Below are 19,892 nucleotides of genomic sequence, written 5' to 3' on the forward strand. Positions count from 1 at the left end.
AATTAAATATTGAAATTGGTAGGTATAACAATGTAGATAGGATTGAAAGAACATGTGCATACTGCAACAGTGGGGATATCGAAGATGAATTTCATTTTATATTAAAATGTGAATGTTTTTTAGATTTAAGAAAGCGTTTTATTAAGAAATATTACTATGAAAGACCTAGCATGTATACATTTATCCAACTTATGGAAACAGGGAACAAAAAACAGTTCACAAATTTAGCCAAATATGTAAGTAATAAGAAAAGAAAAGACTATGTACCTATATAAATAGGGATGTCTCTCTACACTATACCAATGGGTATGTGAGTGTGTATTTGTGTGTGTGGGTGTATTTGTGGGGGTGTATATGGGTGTGAGTGATTGTATTGTTTATCCTTGTATATATGTTTATTTTGAACTGATGAGCCGTAAGGTTCAAGGTAATAAAGAACTGAACTGAACTGTCTGTCAACGGCTTTTGCGAATGGCTGTTTCGCATGGATGAACATGACGTCAAACTAATTTTGAACGCAGATTACACAAGGTAAATGCATGTATCCGCCTCTTTAAATCGTTTTATTGTGAAAAGAAAATATTGTAAATATAAGGATTAACCTTTTATTTTGTTTAGTTTATGAGATAATAAATCCAAAGGAGCACGAGGTAAATTGTTCGTAAACGCGAATTTACCTCGTGCTCCATTGGATTTATTATCTCATAAACAAAACAAAATAAAAGGTTAATCCTTAAGTAAACTTTACCCCTCCTACAGGGAGAAGGGATGGCCCGGGGGTCCTGAAATTTACAATTTAAATAAAGCTCCTGATTATTTTTCCATTCATGCAGAGAAAATGACTGTAGTACCTCTGAGTCTGGAGAAGAAGGTTTTTGAAATATTGGTTATTTTCCCTTTGCGGCCCCGCCCTGGCCCCTAAGGTTGGGGTAGGAATCCTAATTAAACAATTTAAAACCATCTTCCTCAAAGGATAATTCTCACCAAGTAAGACTAATTTCCTACAGAAAATTGTCAAAATATCCCCAAAAGTGTTGTTTCCCTATATAAACTATAGTAAACTTTACCCCCTCCCCAAAGGAGAACGGATTGCACGGGGGGTCCTAAAATTTACAATTTAAATAAAGCCCCTGATGATCTTTCCATCCATACAGAGAAAATGACTGTAGTACCTCTGAGTCTGGAGAAGAAGATTTTTGAAATATTGGTTAACTTTCCCTTTAGGGCCCCAAGCTGGCCCCAGGGGTTGGGGTAGAAATTCCAATTTTACAATTTTGTAGCCTCATCTACCAAGGATGATTCTGACCAAGTTTGAAAAAATTCCATCCACTGGTTCTTGAGAAGAAGTTGAAAATGTAAAAAGTTTACGCACGACGGACGACGACGGCCGGAAAGTGATCGAAATAGGTCACTTGAGCAAAGCTCAGGTGACCTAAAAATGTGATGAAGTCATCGAGATTCAATTAAACTATTTCCAATAGAAAGATTAAATTGATGCGTGTTGACTGCAAGGTTTTCTGACTACGCTAACTTATGAAATTAAAACGAAATTTAAAGACAATTTTATATCAAATAGCCAATAATTAGCAAGTGATTATGTAACAAAAACGACCTTATTTATCTGGACAAATCTAGGACATCGCCGTCACGGATTATACGGTGCCTTGTTTGATTGTCTTAGTAATGACGTCATCATTGAGACTTGGACATCTGAATCGATAATAATTTCAATAGGTTAAACTTCACTTGTTCAATGCCTCTTATCTCCATTGTCTGGAATTAATATGTTTACCACCTAAGGCGGTAATTTGTATAGATTAACAGGGTGTGATTTCAGGGCTTGTCGCGAGAATATTTTTCTTTATTGCGCGTTTACATCTGGTCTAAAAAATCTATCACTCGGAAACCCTCGGCCGATTCAGTCATCTCCGATGAAAGGAACCATTCGGAACACCTCGCCCCGATTCCAGTTCCTTCCAACGTAGACTCGGATGTATGAAGCGGATGAATATGCAGCAAATCGGTGCATTTCTCCGCCGGAAGCGACCGCGTCACATAGTGTATACAAATGGCGGCCCTTGGTGATTTTCAGAGCGATTTTCAAGTGAATTTATCTGCAGCGAAACGTGCTTTAGGTATCGATTTTGAATTGAAGGAAAAACAGCTGGAAGCTCTTGAGTCACTTTATAATGGCAACGACACTATAGTTGTTGTGCCTACGGGATTTGGAAAAAGCCTTATATTCCAGCTATTGCCATGGCTAATGCAGGGTAAATTTAAGAGGGCGGATCCAATGATCGTGATAATCGCTACTCCTTTGAACTCGATTATGCATGATCAGGTGCAGTCGTTGGCAAAGAGGGGTGTTTCGGCCTGCTATCTGGACATTACTGGTTCCAGTGGAAATACTTATGATTATAAAAGGTGAGAATAAAATTTGTTTTAATATTAATTTTCAAATTGTTGAAGGTGGTTAGGCTAGTGCCCTGTAGAAGTACTAAAGTTCGGTTGACTTGCAATTGGTTGCCTAGTGCACTGGAGTTAAAAAGAAATGTGCACTGGAGTTAACTATAGTTCGCAAGGTAATTTTCTTTATCATATGATGCCTGGCCTTTTCCAGTTTTCATCAGTTTATACATCTAGGCAGGACCCAAATCGGATCACTTTTTGCAAAAATAGTTTTAATTAAATAAATGTGTCAACAGATCAGTATAGCCACTCAAAACAACTTACTAACCACTAATAAGATTAAATATGTATATACATAGGTATCGATGGGTGTTCTCACAAACGAAATAAGCACCCGGGGCTCACTTAAGATATTTATAGAACGCTCTGAAGCTAAGTCACCAATCAGCGTCTCCTGTTTTTGCGAATGTCGGGACCCAAATCGGATCACGGCTTGAATTTTGCAGTATCGTACGCTTCAAATGAATATTTTTTTGTCAGCATATTAACATTTTATGATGACCTTTAGAATTTATGTGACAAAAAGTATTTCTATAGTGTGGATTTATTCCTATAGTCCAAAACATAGTGCATAGTCGTTGCACGCGCCATTTTTAAAAACGTAATCAAAACATTGACATTTGAGTTTGAATTACGTTTTCTTGCGCTATTTGATCTTAAAAACTAATTATCTGTAGTCAAAAAATGGTGCATGGCTATCTATTCTAAGACAACATCATTGCTATAACTGATTTGTTGACATATTTATTTATTTATAAGTATATTTGCAAAAAGTGATCCGATGACCGTATCGGCTGAGAAGTTCCGAGTGGAAAGGAACGGTAATCGGGGCGAGGTGTTCCGAATGATCATTTATATACTACAACCTCATGACGTCATGTAACCAACGGTGACAAATACACATCAGTCTGCCTGAAGATGCTCTAGAAGGCAGAAAGTCCTAGCGGTTAATCTTCGATACTTATTATTTTATTCTACAACCTGATATATTTCTCCATTCGAAAAATCAACTAAATCCCATATCTTTAATCCTACTTTTAGGCCTAATCATCATCAAGATTCACGGTTGTTAAAAAGTAAAGAAAGAAAGAACAAGAGGCCCAATGGGCATGCATCGCTCACCTGGTATTAATCTCACACTTGTAATCTTAAAAGGGGACTAAAATACAGCTACAGGCAGAATATCAGTGTTTGATTCATAAGAACCTATTAAAATATTTAAACATATGACGCCTGTGACCTTAAATGTCGAACAAGGACATTAGGTTGAAAGTGGGTCAAGGTCATTCATTTTACGAACTTGGTAGCCCTTTATTCCAGCATGCTACAGGCCCAATATCAGTAACCTGGGCCTTTTGGTTATTGAGAAGAAGTCGTTTGAAGATTTTACGACATTTTACCCCTGTGAGCTTGAAAGTTGGTCAAGGTCATTCATTTGAACAAACTTGGTAGCCATTCATCCCAGCATGCTTCAGGCCCAATATCAGTACCCTGGCCCTTTTGGTTATTGAGAAGAATTTGTTTAAAGTAAAATATTGACGCCGGACGACGGACGGACGACGGACGCCGCACCACGGCATAGCTCACTTGGCCCTTCGGGCCAGGTGAGCTAAAAACGAAAAAAAAGACAATAACGCGAAAATTAAACTGCGCGAAATCGAAATCAAATCTGTACGCAGTATCAAGCACCCTAACGATCAATGTACCTATACGAGTTAAAACAAGGTAGGTTTATTCGTATGTATAAATATCTAGATATAATTAGTAGCAATAGTACTAAGCTTCCTTCCCCGAATAAATCAGTCCGTGAAACTTTTATCAAAACAGTTCATAAACTCCTTCAGTTTGTTCAATCCTCCTTCAATTTGCATTTCTGTTTGAGGATAACTTCCAAGAGTAGTCATTTTGTTTATCATGGCATCACGCAATGTGCTCTCGGCAGTAACGACCTTGACATGAGGCCGCGCGGGGATGTGGTCTGCCCTAACAATGGCCACGCCATTCCGTAGCTGTATAGACAGTGTGGTGCCCGTGTCAGTAAATGCATAAACCACGTGCATTTCCTTGGTGCCGCACGTTTCTGGTCGGTACAGCGTGGACATTGCATGGAACAGGTTCTCCATACTGAGGCTTTCAATCATGTCCTTCCGACCCTGGTCGTTTACCTCTAGAGTTATCTCCCCTAGCGCTTCTCTGGCTTCCGTTAGGTAGTAATTCCGAGCGATGGCGTTGATCTGCTGTGACCCAAGAGAGGTCAAAGCCTGAACCTTTATTTTCTTGGCATCCGTGTTGTCCTTATCAATGTGTAGAACATATGACGCTAATTCTAACGCCCATTGGACGTCATCGTCGTTCCACGCGCGCACGGCTTCCGCCAAGAGACCGTTTATCCCACCGGCCATCGACGCCATTCTTTTAGCCTTGTCTGAGGACGACAGGGGGAAAAGGTCGACGGGGTCACCACTGAACCACCCCAAATACAGCTGAAAGACACCCTTCACTGACCAATTTACCGTACCGTAAAACTCCCGCAGGTAAGGGTGCATGGCAAGTTTTTTGGGAAGTGTGACGTACTTGACGACGTCATCAGGTACGTAGCCTTTGTTGATGAAGCGGAGAGCCTGATCGTGTATGTATTGGATCCCATCCCTGTAAGGCACCAGAATGGCGTTGATGTTCTCGTTGCCTGTCACTGGGCGAGTGTGACTCGGGACAAGATACTCCGGTTTCAAATCAATGATTCTCTGTACGGATGTATACCAGTCCACGGGGTCCCGGGCCGGGGCCCCCCGAATGGTGTAGATGTTTGGATATGCCTTGTAGATATCATCTGCGGACATCATCATTCGCCAGGATGGAACCCAAACCCCGATCTGGTCGTTAGTCTCACCGGGGATGTGCATTATCGTTACTTCAAGACCTGTAAATTACACAAAAGTTTCATTTTAAGTTAATGAATTATATGACAAATAATTTGGTCGGTTGGTTGGTTGTATAGGGTTGAATGTCCTGCCAACAGTTAAGGTCATTTAAGGATGTGACTCCATGTGTGTTGTGTATGCGTGCTTGTGAGTATGTACATTTGTATGCTGGAGGCAGGGTATGTTGGAGTATTTGTCTCTTTATGATAGCGTTGATCTGGTGCCGACTTTGCATGCTACCTCACTGAAAGACCATGCCGAAGGCACCCAGCACAGCATTCCGCCCGTTCACATTATACTGACTATGGGTGAATCAGTTGTTGCCGTTACCTCAAATGTTGAACGTTAAGCAGGAAATAACAACTACCATTTTTAAAGACTTTGGTATGTACCGGCCTTTGAACAGAGCAGATTGCATTCCTCACCTGGACGAGCGTTCAACATCTAATCCAAAAGTGAGGTGTCGCCAAGCAAGGCACTAGGAAACGAAAGGTAATCAAAAGCAGAGAGAAATCCAAAGATCCCAAATATTGCAATTGGTGCAGCAGATTCATTTTGGGCGCTTTTGTGTCCCCAAGTAGAGGTCACAAACTAAAATCCCCAATTCTGCAGGGGGTTCCCACATAAACCGCCTCTTACGACAACGCAGTGGGTAAAAGCAGGTGTATTCTTTTCTCAATTCCGACCTGCAGGGGTGAGAAGGCAATGGCCGAAGGCTTCTATAAAGTCATCAGTCTGCAGGCAGCTTGAGTATATAACAGCTCAGTCCGAGCCTTAAGTTCATTAGAACTAGAGTAAAGTGTGCATGACTCCAAGTGTATTATTTTTCCCATTAATACTTCTCCTGGTACCAATACTGCAACTGGGTAGACTGAAACATTCACAGTCAAGTGGTGTGATCATAACTACAACTGGGTAGACTGAAACAGTCAAGTGGCGTGGGCGTTACTACTACTTGGTAGTCTGAAACAATCATAGTCAGTGGAGTGTTTACAACCAAAAACAGGTTCCTACGAAAGGATTCGAACTCCCGATAGTTGGGTAGGTAGCGTGACATTCCATAACGGATTCCTGGATCAAGCCCAATGACGGATTCCTGGATCAAGCCCCATGCCATCAAAGCGCGTAAATATCTTATTTAGACTATTATGCCATCTTACTCCTACAAATTTCTCGTACAAAATATCTCTTTACTTATGATACTATGAACTTTTCGTCAATCGATGACACTTCTATACATTTACAAAAGATTGATATCACTGACGCTAGGACTTGATTTTTCAAAATAGATAATAAGGGAAATAACTCCATCACAATCACAAATATATATCAGGTATCATATCACCTTAATTAACGCCTATATTTTGACTTTGGATTCAGGAATACCAACTAGCTACTTTTCGATTTGGGTGCCGTGGTGGACATTTATTTTCATTTTTTTTTTCAAACGGAATCCAATATCATGTTTGTTAATACTTAAAAAATAGTACCTGCAATGGTGGCTCGAGTTTCCGGCTTATTGACGAATTTATTTGGCATCACAAATCCAAACGAGTTATCGTCTGTCCCATATTCGACCACCGGACCTATCCCCGCGTTCAGTCGTTTCTTTACAAATACGCCAAACTGTCGCATGGATCGTTGGAATTTGGCGCCAAATGATGCCGTATAAAACTTGTTCACCTCGTTCGGCAGCAGTTCGTGTGCCCATATATCCGGTGGGTGGTTCACGTCCTCGATAAACGCCTGCGCGGAAATGATAAAAGGAAATGATGAACCAATTGATAAATGTACAAAAGGTCTTGAGGCATCCATCCTCGATACCCAGGGGTTACACTCACTTTCGCTCTCTGCATCCCTGGAATTTGTCATAGCAAAATTGAAGGCACACCGCTAGCTATTTGATTTGACTCAGCTAAAAAAATGACCAATCACTAGGCTGATACCTGTCATTTGAAGATTACAGAGAAGCGAAGCCCGACTTCAAAACCAATAAGTGTTACCGTTACGCGACCGCAAGATTATTTTGATGTTCATCAAAGGATCAAACTAGTCTTCCTGTCTCATCCAGAATGTGGCACACATTGTACCTTCGATTTAGCTATGACATATTCCAGTGGTGCAGAGAACGTAAGTGAGCTTAATCCCTTGGGTATCGAGGTGCTAGACATTTAATGCATTAAAAAATGATGATAATGCACGTGCATACATTATTGTCCAATGACATCCTAATCTAACCGATGATGTCGTTATGATGTCGTCGACGTTGTAGATTCGGATTTAAAATAAAGCAGCGACAAATATTTTGCTTTGAGTAAATAGATATTTATGAGTTGAGATTAAAACAAAGACGGACATGATAGTTATTTCACTAATAATGACGTCACTAAATATAAAGCATTCACCTACTGGCTGTACTGGATAAAACTTTGCATTTCCGAGAACAGCTGAGATTCATCAGAGTAGTATCTGCTATACTGACAAACACTCCCAATGAAATGAATACCAACCACAGCGTGACGTCACCTGTCAATTAGAAGTTAAATTATGACCTTGACCCACCTGAGCACCACCGATGTGATCAGCGTGGTTGTGAGTATAGACGAGGGCTTTGATTGGCTTCTTAGAAATCTTTCGGAACTCCTCTAGTATAGCCTTAGCTGCTACAATACTTTCAGTGACATCGACAATGATGAGACCCTCTGGGGCTATCAGCATTATTGAGTTCCCAAGCGCGAAACCTATGGCCATATAGGCGTTATCGGTAACCTGAAAAGAATAAATATTCAAAATATTATAATTTTTTACAAGGTACGCACTTTATTAGTATATATCAAAGTGAATATATTAAGAGTTACTTAACTGATGCAATAAAACTTCTGTACAATTCTCCTAAACCAATGCCTAACGTTTGTAAATATTCAGTAAAACCTCGATATAATGTCTCAGGTTTGTAAATATACAGTAAAACCTCGTATAATGTCTCAGGTTTGTAAATATACAGTAAAACCTCGATATAATGTCTCCGGTTTGTAAATATACATATAACCTCGATAATTATAATTATAATATAATGCATTATGTTTTGTCCATCTACAGTAAAACCTCTATGATATATCTAACGTTGGTCAATATACAGTATACCTCGGTATAATGCCTAACGTTGGTCAATATATAGTATACCTCGGTATAATGCCTAACATTGGTCAATATACAGTATACCTCGGTATAATGCATAACGTTGGTCAATATACAGTATACCTCGGTATAATGCCTAACGTTGGTCAATATACAGTATACCTCGGTATAATGCCTAACGTTGGTCAATATACAGTATACCGCGATATTATACCTAACGTTGGTCAATATACAGTATACCTCGGTATCATGTCTAACGTTGGTCAATATACAGAATACCTCGGTATAATGCCTAACGTTGGTCAATATACAGTATACCTCGGTATAATGTCTAACGTTGGTCAATTTACAATAAACTCCGATATAATGCCTAACGTTGGTCAATATATAATATACCTCGATAAAATGCCTAAAGTTGGTCAATATACAGTTTACCTCGATATAATACCTAACGATGGTAAATATACAATATACCTCGATATAATGCCTAACGTTGGTCAATATATAGTATACCTCGGTATAATGCCTAACGTTGGTCAATATATAATATACCTCGATAAAATGCCTAAAGTTGGTTAATATACAGTTTACCTCGATATAATTCCTAACGTTGGTCAATATACAATTAATTTCGATATAATACCTAACGTTGTTCAATATACAATTAACTTCGATATAATACCTAACGTCGGTCAATATACAGTATACCTCGATATAATACCTAATGTTGGCCAATATACAATAAACTTCGATATAATCCCTAACGTTGGTCAATATACAGCATACATCGATAAAATACCTAACGTTGGTCAATATACAATATACCTCGATATAATGCCTGACGTTGGTCAATATACAGTATACCTAGATATAATACCTAACGTTGATCAATATACAATAAACTTCGATATAATACCTAACGTTGGTCAATATACAGTATACCTAGATATAATACCTAACGTTGATCAATATACAATAAACTTCGATATTATGCCTAACGTTGTTCAATATACAGTATACCTCGATATTATACCTAACGTTGGTCAATATACAGTATCCCTCGGTCTAATGCCTAACGTTGGTCAATATACAATTAACTTCGATTTAATACCTAACGTTGGTCAATATACACTTAACTTCGATATAATACCTAACGTCTGTCAATATACAATATACCTCGATATAATACCTAACGTTGGTCAATATACAATATACCTCGAAATAATACCTAACGTCTGTCAATATACAATATACCTCGATATAATACCTAACGTTGGTCAATATACAATTAACTTCGATATAATACCTAACGTTGGTCAATATACAATTAACTTCGATATAATACCTAACGTTGGTCAATAAACAGTATACCTCTATATAATGCCTAACGTTGGTCAATATACAGTATACATCGATAAAATACCTAACGTTGGTCAATATACAATAAACTTCGATATAATGCCTAACGTTGGTCAATATACAATATACCTCGATATAATACCTAACGTTGGTCAATATACAATATACCTTGATATAATGCCTGACATTGGTCAATATACAGTATATCTCGATATAATACCTAACGTTGGTCAATATACAGTATACCTCGGTATAATGCCAAACGTTGGTCAATATACAGTATACCTCGATATAATACCTAATGTTGGTCAAAATACAAGAAACTTCGATATAATACATTGTACCTAACGTTGGTCAATGTACAGTATACCTCGATATAATGCCTGACGTTGGTCAATATAAAGTATATCTCGATATAATACCTAACGTTTGTCAATATACAGTATACCTCGATATAATACCTAACGTTGGTCAATATACAATCAACTTCGACATAATGGCTGACGTTTGTCAATATACAGTATACCGCGATATTATACCTAACGTTGGTCAATTTACAGTATACCTCGATATAATTCCTGACGTTGGTCAATATACAATCAACTTCGACATAATGGCACTCGTTTGTCAATATACAATGAACTTCGAAATAATGGCACTCGTTTGTCAATATACAATAATCTTCGACATAATGCCTAACGTTTGTCAATATACCGTATACCTCGATATAATCCCTAACGTTGGTCAATATACAATAAACTTCGACATAATGGCTGACGTTTGTCAATATACAATAAACTACGACATAATGACTTACGTTTGTCAATAACCAATAATCTTCGACATAATGGCTAACGTTTGTCAATATACAATAAACTTCGACATAATGGCTAACGTTTGTCAATATACAATGAACTTCGACATAATGGCTAACGTTTGTCAATATACAATAAACTTCGACATAATGGCTAACGTTTGTCAATATACAATAAACTTCGACATAATGGCTAACGTTTGTCAATATATAATAATCTTCGACATAATGGCTAACGTTTGTCAATATACAATAATCTTCGACATAATGGCTTACGTTTGTCAATATACAATTAACTTCGACATAATGGCTAACGTTGGTCAATACACAATAAACTTCGACATAATGGCTGACGTTTGTCAATATACAATAAACTTCGACATAATGGCTAACGTTTGTCAATATACAATAAACTTCGACATAATGGCTAACGTTTGTCAATATACAATAAACTTCGACATAATGGCACTCGTTTGACAGTATCGCAAATACTCCTTTTATTTGATACTTGTGCCCCACCTACATATTTCAAAGACACGACATCAACAACCTCTTGGGGGCATCCCCACTATTATCCCCACATCACTAGGTAAATCCTATTGTGTGTCGTTCGCAAAAGAAATCCCCGCATGCTCATTGTCAATTCGGAGCATATTCTCCCATCTGTAAGGTGTGACAAGAAATCTTCTATGCCAGGGATGAGTTACTTTTGGTTGTCTAACCCGAGGGTTTTTTCGAGGGTTTGATAACCAAATAATCATCATGAGTGTTCAACACATATAGCGATAAGTAAAGATTATGTCTCTCCCATTCTTCTTATACTATGTTTGGAAACAATATATTTCCATCACAACAGTTGGCGGAGAATAATAGAATCTCACATGGGTGTGGTCCTTGGACAAGGAAATCTCAACCCGAGGGTAAGAGTTTGGCTGTCCAGGGACCATACCCATGCTTGATTATTTTTCTCCCATACTCGAAATAAACATGCCACTGTAAATACTCCGTGGCATTCACATGCTTGTTTTCCATAACGCGCATGAATACAACTATGTTAATTCTATAGGGGTGATGAACCCTGAACATTAAATCAGAAATCCATTTAAAGCACAACGTTTACAATATTTTTATTTAATAATCCAACAGCTATAATAATTATATCAGTTAATATACCTTATAATAAGTACAAAAGAATAATGAAGATTTAATTGTCAAAACAACGGAACTATTCCAAACGCCGACGTCATTTGGCGGACTTGACTAGCGGCAATAATTCCATTCATCATTTTATCACTGTCGGAGAGAGGTCATAGCGTCCTGACGTCATATCGCGTGTAGCTGTCTTTCTCTCGGGTGTGTCTCCCGTTTTAGCCGGGGAACATCAGCTTGCCGCGGTGTTGAAGCTGCTCGAGACCATACGCAAGCTACACTTTACAAAACCCGGTCAAAACAAACAACTCCTGAAGATTGCCCAAATCAAAACAGGCGTGAACAACACCGGTACACGCTACCCGAAGACAAGATACGGGGCCTGCGATACTGCCAAACTGGGATCCGGCAGTCCGTAACTCGCTCCAAGTATTCCTCCGACCTCGTTCCCATCCCCCAACCACAAACACCCCCCAAACAGGGACTCCCACTTCCCCCATCCCGCCAAACCGAAGCTGACACGTCGCTGGCAAGAGGAAGCAATACTAATCATAGTTCACAGAGAAAATGTCAACAAAAAACGAACGTACACTAAACACAATAGAAGTGAAACGAAATATTCAAAGGAAACAACGGTGAGGTAAATAACTACACAGAAACAAACACGGCCAGACAACACAACCCACAGTTGATTGGTTCACACCACCATTGGAGATATATGCTAGACAGCACCTGTCGAACAACCAAGGCCGAGTAAATAACCGACCTTGGACGGCTCTTTATGAATCAAATCTGTCAAAATTGTTAAGAAAAAGTCCAGATGTTTTCAAATAGCTACACAGAAGTTTAACGTCCTCGCAACAGCCAGGGCCATATGAGGACGGGTGTCTAGAAAGACACACCAGTCAGGGCCATATGAGGAAGGGTGTCTAGAAAGACACAACAGTCAGGGTCATATGAGGACGGGTGCCTAGAAAGACACAACAGTCAGGGTCATATGAGGACGGATGCCTAGGGAGACACAACAGCTACGGTCATATGAGGACGGTTGCCTAGAAAGACACAACAGCTAAGGTCGTATGAGGACGGGTGTCTAGAAAGACACAACAGACAGGGTCATATGAGGACGGGTGCCTAGGGAGACACAACAGTCAGGGTCATATGAGGGCGGGTGTTTATGGAGACACAAGAGCCAGGGTCTTATTAGGACGGGTACCTAGGGAAACACAACAGCCAGGGTTATATGAGGACGGGTGCCTAGGGAGACAAAACAGCCAGGGTCATATGAGGACGGACGGTGCCGAGGAAAACAACAGCCAGGGTCATATGAGGACGGGTGTCTAGGGAGACACAACAGTCAGGGTCATATGAGGACGGGTGCTTAGGGAGACACAACAGCCAGAATCATATGAGGACGGGTGTCTAGGGAGACAAAACGTCAAAATTGTTATAAAATAAGTATACACACGCTGTTTAATATAAACTGAACGCACACAAGTTGTATTACTTATCAAACCAAAACGGCTCGCAAACGTACGTAATAATTGTAGGTGAAAATGGAGAGTCAGCACTTGGCGTGTCCTGTTTTAAACGCCAAAAAAGAAAAATTACGTCATACAAGATCTTGTTCGTTGGGATGAAGGACGTGTTTAGGGAGTGACTATAGGGAGTACAAATTGATGTAGGTATAACATATGTATACTTGTGGTAAGTATTACTGAAAGGGAGGTAACTTCACGGTAGGGTAAGTTTAATGTTCAATGTATGGAATGTTCATTTTTCAAGGTCTGGGTGTTCAGTTTACTTCTATCCTCTATTCGATCAAAACCCAAAAGTTTGTGTCTTTGTAGACAAAAACAAGCGAGTGGCGTCTGCATTGTGTCTTCGCCTCAAAGGCTTACACGTCTTTGTCAGTACGCAACAACAAAAGTATATATTGTTTCAAAAATACGGTTGCTGATTGAGGACATCCAAAAAATAGAATATTTTTATCTCGTTATAACGACTTAGTGTCTCGTTATAACGACTTAAACACGATACTGTCGATATAAAAAAAAATCGCTATGAACTATAATGGCAATATATGTGGAGTTTTTTACCATTACAACAAAATGTTTCCGGATAAACGGGAGCCCGATAAGACACCCGGCGGGTGTTTGACCTCTACTTATTTAGTCACTGACCTTGACGATCTCCCGCTTCGTGAAAACGTCCGAGTGTTTCACCAGTTCCTCATTCTCGACCAGCTGCTTGACCACCATGTGTTCTACGGACGGCCGGGTGAAGGTCAACCAGACTTGGTGACCAATATACGCTCCCAGTACGGACAACAGGACAACAAACACGGTCTGGGCAACCGCCATTACACTTTTGACAAAATTCTGTTATTAGCCAAGACAACCTGTACAATAAAGAGATACATTTATTATAATTTGATGTCACTTATATACGACAGATCCGATTGAAACATGATCAAATGGCAAATCAAATAAGTTTTAAAGGTCTTGAACCCCCATCACCATCATCACCCTGCTCCAGACCTTCTCGAATACGCCTTGTGTTATTTAAACAATATTTTTACATCCGTCCCTGCTCTTTACATGAGCTTCTTAAATTATGAATTTCAATGTAACAGGGGTCAAATATGTTGAAACTTTAAACAACTCCTTCTGAATAACCAAAATCCCCAGGGTGATGATATTTGGCCAGTAGCATGCTGAGATAAAGGGCTACAAAGTTTGTTCCAATGAATGACCTTCACCTATATTCAAGGTCACAGCGGTCAAATATGTTTAAAACTTTAAACAACTTCTTCTGAATAACCAAAATGCCCAGGGAGATGATATTTGGCCAGTAGCATGCTGGGGTAAAGGGCTACCAAGTTTGTTCAAATAAATGACCTTCACCCATATTCAAGGTCACAGGGGTCAATTGTTGAAAAATACCTTTCAACAACTTCTTCTGAATAACCAAAAGGCCCAGGATGTTTAAATTTAGTCAGTAGCATACTAGGATGAAGTGCTACCAAAATTGTTTAAATGTATGACCTTGAATCATATTCAAGGCCACAAGGAGCAAATATGTTAAAAATCTTAAACAACTTGTTCTGAATATTTAGTCAGTAACATGCTGGGATCAAGGAATACCATGTTTGTTAAAGTCAATGACTTTGACTTATATTCAAGGTCACAGGGGTCAAATTTGTTTAAAATCTTAAAACGACAGCTTCTGAATAACCATGGGTCCCAGGATGTTGATATTTTGTAAGTTGCATCCTGAGATGAAAGGCTATAAAATGTGTTCAACATAATGACCTTGTTCGACTTTCAGTCACAAGGGTGAAATGTTTTTGAATAAATTTTAATCATAAATCCTGATATTTTGCCTGTAGCTTTATTTTAGATCATTTTTAAGGTTACAAGTGTGAGACTTATACCAGGTGAGCGATGCAGGCCCATTGGGCCTCTTGTTTGTCAATTTGCGTAGTGCGGACAGCTTTTCAAAGTCCTGAATGAAATAAGCTACAAACTGCGAATAGCATTCACAAGACCCAGGCAGGACAGCCTTGCCTTTGACTTCAGACAGGCTAATAATACTTCAGACAGGCTAATAATACTTCCGACAGATACTTCAGACAGGCTAATAATACTTCAGACAGGTTAATAATACTTCAGACAGGCTAATAATACTTCAGCCATGCTAATACTTCAGACAGGCTAATAATACTTCAGACATGCTTATACTTCAGACAGGCTAATAATACTTCAGACAGATACTTCAGACAGGCTAATAATACTTCAGACAGCCTAATAATACTTCAGACAGGCTAATAATACTTCCGACAGATACTTCAGACAGGCTAATAATACTTCAGACAGCCTAATAATACTTCACACAGGATAATAATACTTCAGACAGGCTAATAATACTTCACACAGGATAATAATACTTCAGACAGGCTAATACTGCAGACAGGCTAATAATACTTCAGACAGGCTAATCCTTCAGACAGGCTAATACTTCAGACAGGCTAATAATACTTCAGACATGCTTATACTTCAGACAGGCTAATAATACTTCAGACAGGTTAATAATACTTCAGACAGGCTAATAATACTTCAGCCATGCTAATACTTCAGACAGGCTAATAATACTTCAGACAGCCTAATAATACTTCAGACAGGCTAATAATACTTCCGACAGATACTTCAGACAGGCTAATAATACTTCACACAGGCTAATACTTCACACAGATACTTCAGACAGGCTAATAATCCTTCACACAGGCTAATACTTCACACAGGCTAATTCTTCACACAGGCTAATAATACTTCACACAGGCTAATAATACTTCACACAGGCTAATAATACTTCACACAGATACTTCACACAGCCTAATAATACTTCAGACAGGCTAATACTTCACACAGATACTTCAGACAGGCTAATAATCCTTCACACAGGCTAATACTTCACACAGGCTAATACTTCACACAGGCTAATTCTTCACACAGGCTAATAATACTTCACACAGGCTAATAATACTTCACACAGATACTTCACACAGCCTAATAATACTTCAGACAGGCTAATACTTCACACAGGCTAATAATACTTCAGACAGGCTAATAGTTCACACAGATACTTCAGACAGGCTAATAATACTTCAGACAGGCCAATACTTCACACAGGCTAATAATACTTCAGACAGAGACTTCAGACAGTCTAATAATACTTCACACAGGATAATAATACTTCAGACAGGCTAATAATACTTCACACAGGATAATAATACTTCAGACAGGCTAATACTTCAGACAGGCTAGTAATACTTCAGACAGGCTAATACTTCAGACAGATACTTCACACAGGCTAATAATACTTCAGACAGAGACTTCAGACAGTCTAATAATACTTCACACAGGATAATAATACTTCAGACAGGCTAATACTGCAGACAGGCTAATAATACTTCAGACAGGCTAATCCTTCAGACAGGCTAATACTTCAGACAGGCTAATACTTCAGACAGGCTAATACTTCAGACAGGCTAGTAATACTTCAGACAAGCTAATACTTCAGACAGATACTTCACACAGGCTAATAATACTTCAGACAGGCTAATAATACTTCACACAGGCTAATAATACTTCACACAGGCTAATAATACTTCACACAGATACTTCACACAGGCTAATAATACTTCAGACAGGCTAATACTTCACACAGATACTTCAGACAGGCTAATAATACTTCACACAGGCTAATACTTCACACAGATACTTCAGACAGGCTAATAATACTTCAGACAGGCTAATACTTCACACAGATACTTCAGACAGGCTAATAATACTTCAGACAGGCTAATACTTCGGACAGGCTAATAATAGTTCACACCGGCTAATACTTCACACAGGCTAATACTTCAGACAGATACTTCAGACAGGCCGATTTCTTGGTTGGACAGCACATGACCGATAGATCGGCGGTTTCGCACGGCGTGATAGAGGGTAAACAGGACTGGTTGATCATCTGCGTATGCTGCTCTTATTAGCATTTGGTCTCGTTTTTAAGGTGACAGTATTTACTTCATGAGTAATAATGCGACGGAGATTTGTTTTGAACGTGTCCAATTGCTATAAAATGTTGTTAGACTTACACAAGTCCCGCTACGGTATGATATCACTGGGCTGTTTTTTATTTCATGTACAAATAAGATACATGATTTTTATGAACCTATACATGAAAAGAAATTCTGCACACTGTTCAACAAACTATCAAACTGCCACTGTGTTGGAACCATCCCTAATATTTCGCCTTCGTTTTTCTGAATTTTGTTATTTCATCATATAAGTACACATACTACGCACTTAGCTACTCCTTCGTTTCAACAGTAGTTTAGACAACTTTGATTTCAAATTAGTTGGACCTTGGATGGGTCACAGGTACTATAGCCTCGTCTGTCAACAATTATAGGTGTGTTGACAGACGAGGCTAGTACCTGTGGATGGGTGACCTCCCGCACGTTACAATAGAAGATCGAAACAGTTGTAGGACGTGTTGTAATTCATTTACGGCATATCGTATCTACCTGTGCGTAGGTGTGAGTTGGGGGGGGGGGGGGGGGGGGGGNAGTAGTAGTGCGGAGCGGATTTATTTCCGGGATCATCCATTTTAGTATATTTCTATTTACCACGCTTGAGTGGGAATCATCTGATCTAGTAATTTTTTATCTACCCCGCTGAATAATCCAAATTAGCATATATCTATCTACCACGATGGATCGGGGATAATCCAATTTAGTACATTTTTATTCTCTTCTACATAAATCATCAGCGGATTATGAAACTAGATATCTCAAAATCCTTACCTTTTTTGTACTTTGAAAAGAGTTTACTTGATATTTGACGAACCGTATAGCCTTGGTATTTATCCGTTTGAAGAGAATTCGCAAAAGTGTGGCAAAATACATTTTAGTTTGTCAATTAACCAATAACATCAAAATATTTTTTTCACAATTTTCAAAAATAGGAAACCTCTTATCAATACGTTGTATAAATAAGTAATGAACGGTAATTTTTCAATCGTCATGCTAATATGAACGCAGAGCAGTTATATAAATAGTCCATGAAGGTCATACCGGTATGCTTATATTTAGGTTTAGCAGAGTTGAGGTCTGGTGTCACATTTTTGTTATACAGACTTTGTCATCTGTATATTTTTATAGTTAAATACACAAAAGAATTAGTCATTTTGTTGTTGTTGTTTTTGTTAATATTCTGAAAAAATGTCAATTTCGGCCTTTTTTAAGTTGTGTGGTTAAGTTAACAATTCTTGGTGGCAAAACCTGAAATGGCCTTGATAGAGTGTAAACAACATGGCGCCACGATGGTCAGTGACCGTGAACTTTTTGTACTGACCAATGCACTGTAAAGTCACGAGCAGTGCGCCGTAACCACACTGACGCGTGTTCTACTGCATACAGAGGAATACAACAGACATTTCATAATTAAAGGTGGTAAATATTTAAGTATAATTAACAATGGCATAGGTAACCAATACGTACACACCTGGACAGCGGTCAGTCCTCGTGCAAGTCAGAGAGAGGTCGAGCGTCCTACTACTACCTTGTTATTTGTAACGGCCCACATAGAATGAAAAAAATGTGTATGGAAGCCCAACCATACTATTGAACACATAAGGTGGTGTATGGGGACGAAATGTATCAAATATGACGCGAGACGATGTATGGAGACCCGATCATACTTTCGTACACTTCAATTTGGTGACTTTTAATGTAATAAAATCCCCTTAACGTAACTAGAGGTAGCACTTACGTACACATACATCCCTTAATGTTATTTTTACCATCAGGATATTTATTTTTATTAAGGGTGGTCCCAACAGCTTACAATGCATGTTTTGTTTACATTAAGGAGATAAAATGTGTATTTCTTTTCAATTAAGGGTTATCAAATCGTACCCCTTAATTCATTCTTTACACAAAACGATTTTTTTTTTATTGAATGTTGCTTCAGTTCATCTCTTAATGTAAAATTATTTACAGTAAGAAATTGTTTACCTGGCGTGTCAAATCTCTGCATTATGCGTCACTTCCGGCAAACATGACGTTCTAGAGGGCAATCTCAAAATTGTAAGTTTAATTCCTGATTCCAATATCTAACATACAGTTCAGGTGTACACGTTTTACAGACGACATTTGAAAGTTTGTTGGACATCTCTCGTGAGAAGAATTAACGACGTCAAAAAAACAGGAAGTTGGTTACAAAGAGGACGCTATTGCTTTTAAAATCCATCTGATTCCGTAAATACACTTCAGCTATGAACTTCTGATATTTACTTCAATTGATGTTAATTTTCTATATACGTCGTAGATAAAATTGAAAGAGTCCGGTCCCAGCTATTATACCCATACGATTACAGTGAGAGAGCCTCTCTGATTGAGGTGTATGTTTTCCGGGGGCTTCGGAAACGGCGAGAGAATACTACAATCAACTCCGCCTCCGACCTAAAGAAGATTT

General features: G+C 38.8%; 1 protein-coding gene across 2 annotated transcripts; it reads right to left on the reverse strand.

Annotated features, from left to right (window-relative positions):
- Positions 1-4,125: 4,125 nt before the first annotated feature.
- LOC110454747 (alkyl/aryl-sulfatase BDS1-like) lies at positions 4,126-18,996 on the reverse strand. Of its 2 annotated transcripts, none has more exons than XM_021504429.1 (5): positions 18,921-18,996; positions 14,034-14,251; positions 7,953-8,159; positions 6,881-7,136; positions 4,126-5,389 (listed from the first exon to the last, which is right to left on the reverse strand). In XM_021504429.1, exons 2-5 carry the CDS (start codon positions 14,211-14,213, stop codon positions 4,269-4,271), a joined length of 1,764 nt encoding a protein of 587 aa, XP_021360104.1. In that variant the 5' UTR covers positions 14,214-14,251; positions 18,921-18,996; the 3' UTR covers positions 4,126-4,268. The 2 variants fall into 2 exon arrangements, with proteins under 2 accessions (XP_021360104.1, XP_021360105.1); XM_021504430.1 differs by having other exon boundaries at positions 18,917-18,987.
- Positions 18,997-19,892: the final 896 nt, after the last annotated feature.

The sequence above is a fragment of the Mizuhopecten yessoensis genome, unplaced genomic scaffold (genome assembly GCF_002113885.1).
Source record: "Mizuhopecten yessoensis strain PY_sf001 unplaced genomic scaffold, ASM211388v2 scaffold8051, whole genome shotgun sequence".
Classification (NCBI taxonomy): Eukaryota; Metazoa; Mollusca; class Bivalvia; order Pectinida; family Pectinidae; genus Mizuhopecten; species Mizuhopecten yessoensis.